The sequence below is a fragment of the Peromyscus eremicus genome, chromosome 5 (genome assembly GCF_949786415.1).
Source record: "Peromyscus eremicus chromosome 5, PerEre_H2_v1, whole genome shotgun sequence".
In the NCBI taxonomy this organism is placed as follows: Eukaryota; Metazoa; Chordata; class Mammalia; order Rodentia; family Cricetidae; genus Peromyscus; species Peromyscus eremicus.
In genome coordinates this window covers 64,439,861-64,452,928 of record NC_081420.1, presented here as the reverse complement: position 1 = coordinate 64,452,928, position 13,068 = coordinate 64,439,861, and the positions used below count along the sequence as shown (strand labels likewise).

General features: G+C 37.6%; 1 protein-coding gene across 7 annotated transcripts in view; it reads left to right on the top strand.

Moving 5' to 3' along the window:
- The window catches only part of Mindy3 (MINDY lysine 48 deubiquitinase 3), a 71,648-nt gene that overhangs the window by 23,602 nt on the left and 34,978 nt on the right, over nucleotides 1-13,068 (top strand). For 6 of the 7 annotated variants that reach the window (XR_009379382.1, XM_059263602.1, XM_059263600.1 and 3 more), the window contains 2 exons: nucleotides 6,905-6,975; nucleotides 12,276-12,356. Coding sequence is in view for 6 of the 7 variants with exons in the window: in XM_059263602.1 (XP_059119585.1) it covers nucleotides 6,905-6,975; nucleotides 12,276-12,356 (152 nt within the window). In the remaining variant the exon portion in view is untranslated. The remainder of the gene's footprint in view (nucleotides 1-6,904; nucleotides 6,976-12,275; nucleotides 12,357-13,068) is intronic. The other variant, XM_059263599.1, reaches the window with a different exon arrangement.

The window sequence follows — 13,068 nt, the reverse complement described above, 5'->3', positions numbered from 1 at the left end:
ATATTTACTTACCCTTCCAACAACATTTCCATTTCTGGTTTCAGTTGTTTTGTTTCAGTAGCTTCTTATGTTGTCACAAACATCAAATGAAGCACACTAGCCAGTCCATTCACTTAAGCAGAACTGATGCACATTTATGAATTAAATCCCCTTCAGTTTCTTACTGGACAGTCAGAATTCATTTGTGTAGTCATTTCACTTTTATGGAATAATTGCAATAAACCTTTTACTGAAATGTCTGTCATAGGACATGAAGCTTCATAGTTCCTGTTCATAGGCAAATTTATGTTTTCGCCCTAATTTGGTGTTTGACAGAATGGTTACCAAATGACAGAGAATATATTACATTTGAGAAGATGTTACTACTTTTCATTTATATGAATGATTCTTAACTTTTACTTTGAATTTTCCTCAAATTTTAGAAATTTATATAGCTAATTCATAAAAAAAAGAAAATACAATGTTAAAAAAAATTTGAGTAAAAATTACAGAACTCCAGAATTCACAGAACACAATACAACCTTCCACTGTGCTGTTTGGAAATGAAGAGCCTGACTTTGTACACTAGGTGATGTGTGCATGTAACTCACTTCGTGGGGAAGTCTGAAGAAGAGCCCAGCCTTGCTAACTGCATGGATGCACAATCCACAGTGCTTGGTCTTGTTCTGCTCTCTGTTCAAGCACATCCTAAGGACTTGCCATTCTGGTTTTGATCGAGAAGCATGTGATCCTGCTGGCTAAAGTGCCAGTCTCTCTTGTGTAATGTGCACTTTCCTTGATTTCTCCCTCCCTGCAAAGGGTTCTGGTCTCTGACGTATCTGCTGCAGTGTCAAATAACTAGAGAAGGAACTGGGGCTTATGTACTTCTTCTCGCCTATCCCCCCTCCGGCCCTCATCATTGCTACTTACTACTGACTGCTGTGGCCATAACTATTAGTTTTAGTTCATTACTAAGTTATCCTGGTTCAATTTCCTGTGCATTCTGCTCTCTCTCTCAGGTTATCATACTACAAAACCCAGATCCTCCTCTAGGTTCATAGGCTCTTAACATTTTGAGTTTTACCTCATTTACAGAATTTGTTCATCAATACCTTGGTTCCTGGTATATGCAAATGCATTCTTTTCTGATTCTTGAAGTACTGCTGTTCAGGACTGTTGTTTTACTATGGATACTTTAAAGTACAGTTTAAGGATCAAAACTAAGCCATGGTTAGAAGATAGGGTTATTTCAGAAAAAAAATTGCCCAAGTGTACTTAAATTTTCCCCTCAGTCTTTAGGAATGTTGACTTGAACTCAGTTCTGCTTTCATATGTTTAAACATAAAATAAAAATCCATACATTTATTCAGCATTTACTGTGTGTATTTCAGACTTAGACAACATGGTAGGAAGTATGGAACATAAATGAGAAATTATGTAGTAGTTTTCAAACACTCAGACAAATTATTTCCCTTACTTAATTTCCTTTTATGTGGAAGTAATACATTCTTCAGATGGCTATTGTAAATACTAACAGTTCTGTAATGTCTTCATGGGCTCATAGGAAAACTCAATTTTCTGTCAAATGCTTATCCACATAGTTTAGGTGGATGAGGACATGTACATAGATGATTTGATGTGTGGTGAAAGGAGACATGTTGAAATAAGAACTATACAAATGCTGAGGAAGGAGGAAGCTTTTCTCCTTGTGTTTATGTTGGCGTAGAGACACTGGAATTTTAATGGGGACAGAGAGCATGAGCAAGAGGGTGTTTGGGGAAGCATACACATTTTATTGTTTAGACAGGGAGACAGACAGAAAGACTGAATAAAGCATAAAGCAGTATACATCATTTGGAGAGGTGTTGGGACATGGACATAAAACTTAAGATTTCTCCTCGGTGATTCTGCTGTGCAGCCGGGTTTGAGAACCAGTACATTGTGATGAACACTGGTAAAAGGAAAGACTATCAGCATAGGCTTGAGTGAGAACACAGAGGCTACTAAATACCATATTTACTCCTAGTTGGTAAGTATTAGAAAAGGAATCATTGCAAGCATTGAGCAGAGAAATAACAGTAAAACCTAGAAGAAAACAATGCTGTCAGTTGGTAGAATTATTGGAATAGAGTCACGAGTGAAAGCTATGGCACACAGCTTCAACAGTGGGAAAGGTACACGACACTGATAGACAGTGGCACAGGATAGAGAAAAGAACAGTTTTTATTTCCTTCCTACAAGCAGTATGTTTTGGATATATCTTTTTAACCTCAGTATGGCTAAAGAAACTGAGGCTTGGGTGATTATTAATTTGTCCAAAGTGAAACAGCAGAGATTAAACCAACAGGACTTCTAACCATGCCAAGGCCTCTGCTTGTTTTCTGTAGAACATCCTCCTCCTAAATCAGCCCACCTTGTGCTCACTTTGGCAGCACTTATACTAAAATTTGGAATGATGAATCAGTCTACCTCTGTGGTAGAGTCTACAGGAGATTGAACTTGTAGGACTCCTCATATTAGAGGTAAGGGTGAAGTGCAGGTAATTATCAAAATTTTAAATCAAACATACTGTATTAATCAACACATAAAACATGGGAAAGCCCTTAAAGGCATGTGTATTTTTACACTATGCTTGATCCTTGTCATATACTGCCATTCTTACTACATTTCAGTGCTAGTCACCCTCAAAGATAGATGTTTGCCCACATAGAGAGAAGTTAATCCAGAGGTCCTTGTCCACAGTATAGAGTTGGAAAATAAGCTGTGAAGTATATCTCATTCCGGGAGAATGGGGCTAAGAGTAAGGTCTTTCTTTAGTAAGGTAGTTGAGATACAAATCACCTGATAAGGGACTTGCTCTTCAGCAGTTTGGGCAAAGATTTTGCTGGTGAGCTGATAGAAGTGAGGCCTCTGATGGGCTGCATGGTTTTTGTTTTAATTATTAGAGGTTGCCTCTGCTGTACATAGGGAAAAGAGACAGTTTTTAAAGAGCAGCTGGAAACAGGAATATGGGCGTGACGTAGTCTTGGGAGATGCACGTTCTTTTAAAGAAATGACATGCAACAAGGAAAAGAAACAGGCTTCATTCAACTTAGGAAATTCAAGATATGGAAGGGAAGTTTACTGAGGGTCTAAGTGAACATAGAAAAATGTACAAAAACAAAAAAGGTGTGAATTAACTGCTCTAAGGAGTAAAGAGCTGTTATGAGTTTAGATTAGAAGAAGGCAAGTGGGATTGTCTTAAGTGGCTCTCACTGATAAGGCTACTAGGTTTTTGGGTTCTTTCTTGTGATTTTGTTTTGTTTTGTTTCCCTAGCAGTAATCACTCCTCTGTTAGTAGAAGAGAAAGTAGATATTAGGTGTGACCTGGGAATATTCAGTGAAGGGTAAACAAGGCATTTTCCACCTTTATTTACTAAGGTTATTAGTGTTTGAATTGTCATGTGTGTCTTGCCTTGAGTAGTTTATCTTGGGTGAGCATGTAGATGGTTTCCAGTTTGACTACTGCAAAACAAATCGGTAAGAAGCACTGTTCGTGAGTCAGTCCTATTCAATGTTCCTGAAGGATTGATTTCTTAAATTAGATGTGTATTAAAGATTTAGTCAACTATTGACTTGTTCTTAGTAATAACTTTATTGAAATCTAATCTATGTACTATGCATGCCACCTAGTCAAAATGTAAAATAAATCAAATCTGAAATAGCTTCCTTGCTTTATAAAGAAATCCTGGTCCCATCAGCACTAGATCCCCATAGCTCCATTTACTCCAGGTTGACAACCACTAAGCTGCTTTCTGTTTCTATAAATTTTCATGTCCTGGGCATTTAACATAAATAGAATTGTACGATGTCTGGTGTTTGTGACAATTTTCTTTTACTTTGAGCAGTATTTCCCTAGACTGATGCTTGATTTTTATCAGTGATCAAGCAATATTGCAGTATGTGGGTGAGCCATGCATAGTCATCCATCATCAATTGCTGGACATTTGAAATGGCCACCTGTCTGTTATGAATAATGCTGTTAGGGACACCTGTGTGCAAGTCTTTGTGAAAGCATGTGCTTTTATCTTTCTTTGCTATATACCTAGAAATTCAAATCCTGGATAATACATTAACTCAGATGATTTACTCTTTGGGGGAATATCTATTAAACTGTTAATTAATAGCAACTTTATTTCTAAAATATGCCTTACAACTAATAATGTATCAACATATCTTTCTGCCTGTAGAGTTCTGTTTTTTTCCGTATCCTGGATGATAACTGAACTTTGTCCATCTTTAATATTTGGCCAGTTTTTGACAAATGATTATGTATTTTAATTGACATGTGTTCTACTTCCTAATGAATCTGAGCTCAGTTGTTTATTCACATGTAAGCATTTTAACTATTTTGCCCTCTGGGAATTGTCTCTTCTCATCATCTGCCATTTTAGGGGGAGGGGTTGCTTTATTACAATTTATGGGGCGCTATAAGTTCTTTTTTAGTTTTTTTATACTTGCAGGCAATCTCTCCCAACCTTTTCTTATACATTTTTCTTAGTGATGTCTTTTGTTCCCAAGGCTTTCACTTCCATAATGTAGAGTCATTTGATATTTTCTGTTTCAGTTAGGCTTGGGTGGCTCTTTCCCCTGTACCAATTCTGTATTTCTATCATCCCCAGATTAAACTAATATTCTTTAATATTTTCTTAAAATGTTTTACTTTATTATGTCTTATCCATTCATCATTTTTATACATTTATTTAATGGTTAATTGTAAGGAATAATTGATGCTAATGAACTTAATGATACATGGAGATATAGAAATGTAAACTCTAAGGAATATGATCATTTCAGAACTCTATAATTAAGAATATGATTTATAATTATGATTTATCAGAATTAATAGATCAGAGTGCTATCCTGAAATTGTGTTACTTTCAACAACATGTTTTATTGGCTAGAGCCAGATTGCTAGATGAAGTTAGATCTAGTTAATCTACATTTGAGATCATCAGTCATTTTATAATGTAAATATATATGTATTTTTTTAATGTGAATAGGATTATATATTTCAAACAGTGTTAGGAATGTAAATGTAAATGGTGTGCTGGTTAGTTTTTGTTGTTAGCTAGACACAACCTAGAGTCACTTAGGAAGAAAGAACTTCAGGTAATTAAGGAATGGTACAAATCAAGTTGGCTCCTGATATGGTTTGAATGAGAATGGCCCCCATAGGCGCATAGATTTGCATGCTTAGCCACCAGTGGGTGAACTGTTTGAAAAGGTCTAGAGGATTAGAAGGATTAGGAGGTATGGCCTTGTTGAAGTAGGTGTGGCCTTGAAGGAAGCAAGTCACTGGGGGTGGACTTTGAGATCTCAAAAGTCCACACTAGTATCCATCTGTTTCCCCCCTAACCCTCCACTGCCTCCTGCCTGTTGATCAGGATGTAAAGCTCTCAGCTACTGCCAAGCACCATGCCTGTCTGCTTCCTGCCATGAAGTTTTGGTTACCCTCTAGAACTATAGGCAAGCCTCCAATTAAATGCTTTTTTTAAATAGGAGTTGCCTTGGTTGTGGTGTCTCCTCACAGCAATAGAACCACGACTACGACAGCCTGTGTCTATGTCTGTGAGTGACTCTCCTGACTGATGGTTGGTATAGGAGGGCCCAGGCTACTGTGAACTGACTGCACCATCTCTAGACAGGAGGGCTTGGGCAGTGTGTATAAGAAAGCTAGCTGGGTATGAGCCTGGGAGTTCAAGAGAGTGAGGCAGTATGCAACTTTGCTCCCTGGTTTCTGCTTGAGTTCCTGCCCTAACTTCCCACAACAATGGATTGTGACCTTGAAGTATAAACCAACTAACCCTTTTTCCTCCCCTAAATTGCTTTTTGGCAGAATGCTTTAGCATACCAACAGAAATGCAAAATGGGCATCCTGGGTTTTGTTGTTGTTGTTGTTGTTGTTGTTGTTGTTGTTAAATCTATTATCCAAGTGTCTCTGCATGCTAGTCATAGTAGCATATTCCTATATCCCAGAACTTGGAAGGTAGAGACAGGACAATCAGGAATTCAAGGCTATCCTCAGCTACAAAGTACATTGAGGCACTTTGAGTATGTGAGACTCAAAAAAAAAAAAAAAAAATCAGAAGAGGAAAAAAAAAAAGGATCATTTAAACCAGATACTTGAGCATATGATTCTTGACCAAATCTGAATACTTTATCACCAAGATTTATAAAGGCCTAATTTTCTGTATTTAGTAGCTTGATATTTTAAATGTACCATTGTAGACATTTAGCTAAACCCAAGGAAGTAGATCATGTAGTATCTAGTTGTGACACTAGGTGGTAGTAATTGATTTTAGAAATAAAATTGTAGAACCTGGTTCTCGACACGTTTGTCTTTGAATAGGAAGATTTTGTTACTGCTTACATTTCGGAGGAAAGGAGACGGATGTTTGCTGTCTATAGAGTATCATTTCTACCCGTCTCTGCATTTGCTGTACTCCTACCCCCAGAGTTGAGCTGCAGTCCAAAGACTAAAATATTTTATTTTATACTCTTAATATCCCTAAAATTTATTGAAGATTCCAAAGAGATTTTACTTGTAGATAGTAATACTTTTCATGTTAGAAATTGTACCTGAGAAAACGTTTTTTAATCTATGTTTATGGTCCTAATGTATTATAGTTCTACTTAGTGTACATTAGCTATGAAAAGCCTTTGCTACCACGTCAGGGCCATCTATATGTGAGTAGTGTTTTATACCAGTTTATTAATAAATATGTACAAAGCTTTAAAGATAGTTGTAGGTGAAAGAAAGCATTTTGGCATGGTTTGAATATAAATATATTTATACACACATACACATGCATACACACTACTCAGACTCATATATACTAATGCAGTGTTAAATCTGGTTTTTTTGTTTGTTTGTTTTTTGCAGAACTTCTTGGTATCCATGAACAAGCAGCTGTAGGATTCTTAACATTAATGGAAGCGTTACGATATTGTAAGGTAAATGTCTTCAAGGACTTGAGTATGTTCATCCTGTGGACAGTATTTTCATTCTTAGGTAACAAACTTCAACTTCCATCTGTTAACCACTCATCACTGTCTTACTTCCTTGCTGAACTCCCAACCTAAACTGACAAAGTGTTAAGAAATTAAGCCAGCTAATCATTCTCATTTTCCTGTGAAGGGAATGGATGACAGAGCACAGAACAAAATAATATAAAAAATAGAAATATATATGTTTGACTATAAATATATTTTTAAGCTGTTTTAACATGTGTGCTAGAATTAGGAACTGTCTTGAACCTTCATTTTTGATTTGAGGCACCTTCCTGTGCAGCCCTCAATAACCATTAAATGTTGCAAGTGGTTTTAAATGAAGTTTACTCTAGTGTTCTCACTTAAAAGAGGTCATATTCTTAGACAAAGAATGATGTAGATTTGTGTTTTTTATTTTAAATGTTTATTTCATACAGTGTTTCTGATGGTGATGATTATTAGTAAGATAAATTTTGTCGTTCCCCCCCCCCGTGTGTGTGTGTGTGTGTGTGTGTGTGTGTGTGTGTGTGAGAGAGAGAGAGAGAGAGAGAGAGAGAGAGAGAGAGAGAGAGAGAGAGAAAGGAGAAAAGAGAAAGAGCACTCATTACTGTTCCTGTTACTGTTTGTCAAGATATCATTCCTCCCTCATGACAACACATAAACAGAGATGATGTAGGTGTGTAAGAACTATGCAGGATCTATTCCGACCTTACTTGTAAGTAATAACTGTAAGCAATACTGACGCCTTCATTTCAGTCATTTTAATTATACAAATTAACATCATTCTAAGACAGCCTGGCAATCAGAGTTTCAAACTGTGTTTCCCTATACCCAATCCATACACATACTCATTTTCCTGGAGGAAAGTGTGTACCTATGATCACCACCCCCTTCACACACACTTATTTTACATGTGACCAAATTATGGTGATTTTATATTCTGAAATATTTAAATTTTTTGTTTAGTTTTTTTGTTGCTGTGATAAAATATCATGAACCCAAAAGTATCTAAGGAAAAAGGATTTATTTTGACTTACAGTTCCAGAGAGAGTCCATCATGTTAGGGAAACATGTCATTGTTAGAGGAGCTAGAAGCAGAGAGATCATTACCCACAGGAAGAGAGAGAATAGAAAGTGGGCCAAGACTATAAACTCTAAAACTGGCTTCCAGTGATATACATCCTTCAGCAAGGTTCTACCTCCTGAAACTTTGACAAACTCCCAAACAGCACTACCATTTGGGGGCAAAGTGTTCAAATACACACACTTAAGGGGAACATTTCTCAGTTAAACCCCATAACTGTGTAGCCTGTGAAGTCTTCATCAGGATCCTGTCGTTATGGTCAGTGTTGCCCTCTCCATTGCTGTGTTCCAGCCACACTGGTGGCCTGTCATTTGCCAGACACATTCAGCCCTTTCCTGCCTGATAGACCTTAGTACTCTCTATTTCTGTGTGGAATGCCCCAGCTCTTTAAATGAATGACTGACTCTTCCCTTGGGTTGGTTTGAAGTTGTATCAGGAAATGTATTTCCGGACGTTCCCTCAGTTACTCTTACAGTGTTGGTTGTGAGTCTAGCCTTTAACAGCTGAGCCATCTTTCCAGCCCACCCTCGGTTACTCTCACATTATTTCCTAGGAAATGACTGACTACTCTGGTGACTATATACTTTTTTTTTAATCTTGAATTTGTTTTCTCTTCTTTTCCCTGATGGTGTTAGACTCTTACAGGTTTCTTCTAATGCCCCAATGCACTGTTGCTTATAAATAAGAGGTAAAGAGAGCTGACAACTGAGCCACCAGTGGCTTCCACCCTAGGGACAAGGTAGCAGCAAGCTGGAGCTGCAGGCACAGATTATACATGGCAAGTGGGATGGAGTTAGCTGGGTTCCCTAGGCTTTTATGATGTGCTGATTTGAATAACTCCAGGGGGCTCTATGCTATAAGGCTGTAACTGTTTGTCTGGGTCCTGACATATAGACAAATAGGCTGATCCTGCAGTGTGAGGGCCATGAAAAGAATGGTGCGGTATGCATTTAATCAGCTGTCCTTAAAGCAGACTGACTGGTTTATAATAACTAGAGCATCAAAACTGAGCTGTCAGTTTCTAAAATGCTGTATATAAGTTCATCAGTATGTAAGTTCTCAGTCAACTATATATATACATATATATATACATTATACACACACACACACACACACACACACACATATATATATATATATATATATCATGTCACCAGATAGTTAGGGAAATGGCCGAAGTGTTATGAATCTAAACATTTCTTCATTTGACAGTGTAGCAGATTGCTTTCTAATAATGAAATTACCATTTTACTTATTTTGAACACATATAGGAACATAAATGAAGTGGTACCTATTTATAACCCTCCTACACACACACAGAAAGAACTGTGTTTTTAACTACATTTAAAGATAAGAGCCAGCTGTGGTAGCACACGCCTTTAGCACTGAGGAGGTAGTGGCAAGGGGATCTCTGTGAGTTCAAGGCCAGCTTGGTCTACAGAGTTCCAGGACAGCCAGAGCTGCTATACGGAGAAACCCTGTCTCGGGAGGAAAAAAAAAAAAAAAGAGCCAGGTGGGTGGTGGCACACGCCTTTAATCCCAGCACTCAGAAGGCAGAGGCAGGCGGATCTCTGAGTTCGAGCCAGCCTGTTCTACAGAGTGAGTTCCAGGACAGGCAGAGCTGTTATACAGAGAAATCCTCATCTTAAAACACCAATAAATAAGAAATAACATACTATCATAAATATCACCGTGTTGATGTATGTATACAGTTCGTGATTTTGCTGTGTTTGTAAGGCTGGACAACCATCATCCTTATCAAATTCTGGAAGGTTTTCCTCACCCCCAAAAGAAACTGACCAAGCAGTCACTTCCTTCTTCCCTCACTCTAGACATTACAGCTCTGCTTTCTGGCTTCATGGGCTCCTCCACCCATTTACTATTACCACAGCCGAGGTGGAAAACAGGAACTCTTCCTTCCTTTTTGTGGTGGAATTACTCTGTTTTATAATGTGTCAATTTTTTTTCTAGCCATCAACTGATGGATGTTTAAAATTATACATTTTAAAGAACCCCTTAATATTGTAAGACTTTAAATTTAGCTTCTGTCATGAAGAATTGATTAACAGGAGTCTTCTCTATTCTTAATGGTTCAGATTTAATACTTTAGAGTGATAATTACCAATTTAGCTACTGTGAACATTTGTACATTTTTTATAGGCATATGTTTTTATATTACTGTGTACTTAGGAGTGAAATTACATGGCCACATCGTAATTCTCTGTTCAACTATTGGAGGACTGTCAGGTTGATTTCCAAAATAAGGATAAAATTATGTTCTCTAGTGATTAATTTTTTTTAATATAAAATACACCAAAATAATTGCTGGAGAGATGACTCAGAGGTTAAGAGCACTGGCTGTTCTTACAGAGGTCTTGAGTTCAATTCCCAGCAACCACATGGTGGCTCACAACCATCTATAATGAGATCTGGTGCCCTCTTCTGGCCTCTGAATACATGCAGGCAGAATGCTGTATACTTAATAAATAAATAAATAAATTTAAAAAAAAAAACTGTTAGTTCAGCATTCATTTATCCTTTGTTCCTACTATAAATTTTCACCTTTTTTTTTAAAATCTCTGCCTTAAGTGAAATGCACATGCTTTTTCTAAGGGAAACGAAGCAGTGTCTAGACTCTCCACTGTGTGGTAGAGTCTTAGTCTAGAGTCAGGACACCCCTGTCTGTGATTCCAGCTCTGTAGTGGGTGCTTAAGTTCAGGCCAGGGCCTGCCACTGTGCACCTCTCTGCTCCAGTTAGAGTGAAATCTCTGTTGCTCATCTCTCCAGCCCCATTTGACATGAACTGAGCACTAGCTATGACTTTCTTCGCTCATTTCCTTCTCTGCTGTCCTCAAAGAAGTCTTCCTACTTGACCAGTTTTCTGTTTCATGTTAGCACATCAACTTGTCCCTGCTTTCACAGGACAAAGGAACTGAGTCTTCTGCCCATAGATACAAGAGTTCCTGTCTTCCCCTCTCTTGTGATAGTAAATTCCCCAGGGCTGTGGTGGTGCGGAAGCAAGGCTGCTGAATGAATAGGGAAGAATAATGGCCCGAGTACTGCAAGTCGCTTCTTCGTTTCCCGGTTATAGTCAGTCTGAGTGAGACAGGAAAGCAAACTAGATTGGTTGTTTTTAAGATTCACTTCTTAGTTTCCCGGTTATAGTCAGTCTGAGTGAGACAGGAAAGCAAACTAGATTGGTTGTTTTTAAGATTCACTTCTTAGTTTCCCGGTTATAGTCAGTCTGAGTGAGACAGGAAAGCAAACTAGATTGGTTGTTTTTAAGGGAAGTGTCCTCGTGGAAGTATGGAATAATTGATTAGGGTAAACATGATGGATTGTGTGAATTTGTTTTACTTGTTCAAAATGCACTTTTTAATCTCAGTTACAAATAAAATGCGAGTTTTTTGGCACAGTCTTATATAGAGACTTAAAACCTTTTAGGGGGCACATACTTGTATATATATGACCTTGCAGGGAAACTGTAAGTATAGCTTTTTATTTTAAAGATACTATGTATGGCCTGGGCAGTGGTGGTACACACCTTTAACCCCAGCACCTGGGTGGCAGAGATGGGCAGATCTCTGTGAGTTCAAGGCCAACCTGGTCTACAGATCAAGTTGCAGGACAGGCTCCAAAGCTACAGAGAGACCTTGTCTCAAAAAACAAAAACAAAATAAAACAAAAAACAAAAACTACTATGTATGTTGTAGAACCTTGAACTTTTCATGCAGGAGTCCTTTAGAGTCTAAACTTTTTCTTAGGGGAGGTTATTGTATTAGCCTAAACTCTTTAAGAAAAAGAGTGCCCTTACCTTGGACATTGATTTACAATTATTACCTTATAAAGTAATTCTAAATTTATGACTCTAACTTTGTGCCGAGTTGAAATTCCTAAGGTAACCATTCTATCTGGGAAATGTAGCAAAATCCGAGACTGAGTTCTTGAGCTAAAGTCCTCACGATGCATGTGTATCCACTAAGATCTACATTGCTATGTTCTGGTTTAAAGATGCAATGTAAGTTTAGGAATAGTTCCCTTCTGTACTCAGCATTTAACTTCTGTGGATAAGAAATGTTAATTAGATACCTTTGTTATGTTTCACATAATTCTGAACAAATATTTAAGGGGCAGCATAAATTTTTCATTTATTTGTTTTACTTTGCTGAATTTATTCTAGGTTGGTTCTTACTTGAAATCTCCAAAATTCCCTATTTGGATTGTTGGCAGCGAAACTCACCTCACCGTGTTTTTTGCCAAGGTAGGCTTGTAGGGACTTTGTTTTCTTCAGAATGATACTAGGCAACAGGTAATACTGTAAGTCCATATTTAGTTTGATCTTTCTTCAGATGATAGTCCAACCAGTGATAAATGCAATGTGTCCAAAATATCTTATCACTTCCCATTACAGACAACACTGTTACTTTGCTCTGAACTTAGAGTAATCTCAGTAAACTTCTTCATGTCTTTATCTCTGCTAACTTCAGAGCTCTGGGTTTTTTATTTTGTCCAGAAATCACTGAGATATAGAAGAAAGAACTTTGGTTTTTAGATTCTTATATAGAACTATTTCTAAATCTTACTTCTTAAGAAGCCATAATATTTTCCACAGTCGGGAAATTTTGCCATCAGATACCTTCATTTAAACCCTAGCCATGCTTCTTCCCAACATCCCCTGGCCACTTTTCCTCTGTGTTCAAAGTAGGACTTTATAGTAGTACCTAGTTCTTAGAAGTGCTGTCAGCCTTGAATCTAAAATACTGAGCAGTGCCCAGCACAAGATGAGCGCTCAGTAAATCTGAGCACTTGTTACCACGGTGGGCACATTCATTATTCAGCAAACAGTTATTAGACATCTCTGATGCTATTAAGAACAAACTGTCAAATGTTGGACTAATGGGGGGGGATATATAAAAGTATATACTCAAGGTCTCTTTGCTCCAAGTGCACTTTTCTAATTATTCCAGGAGACT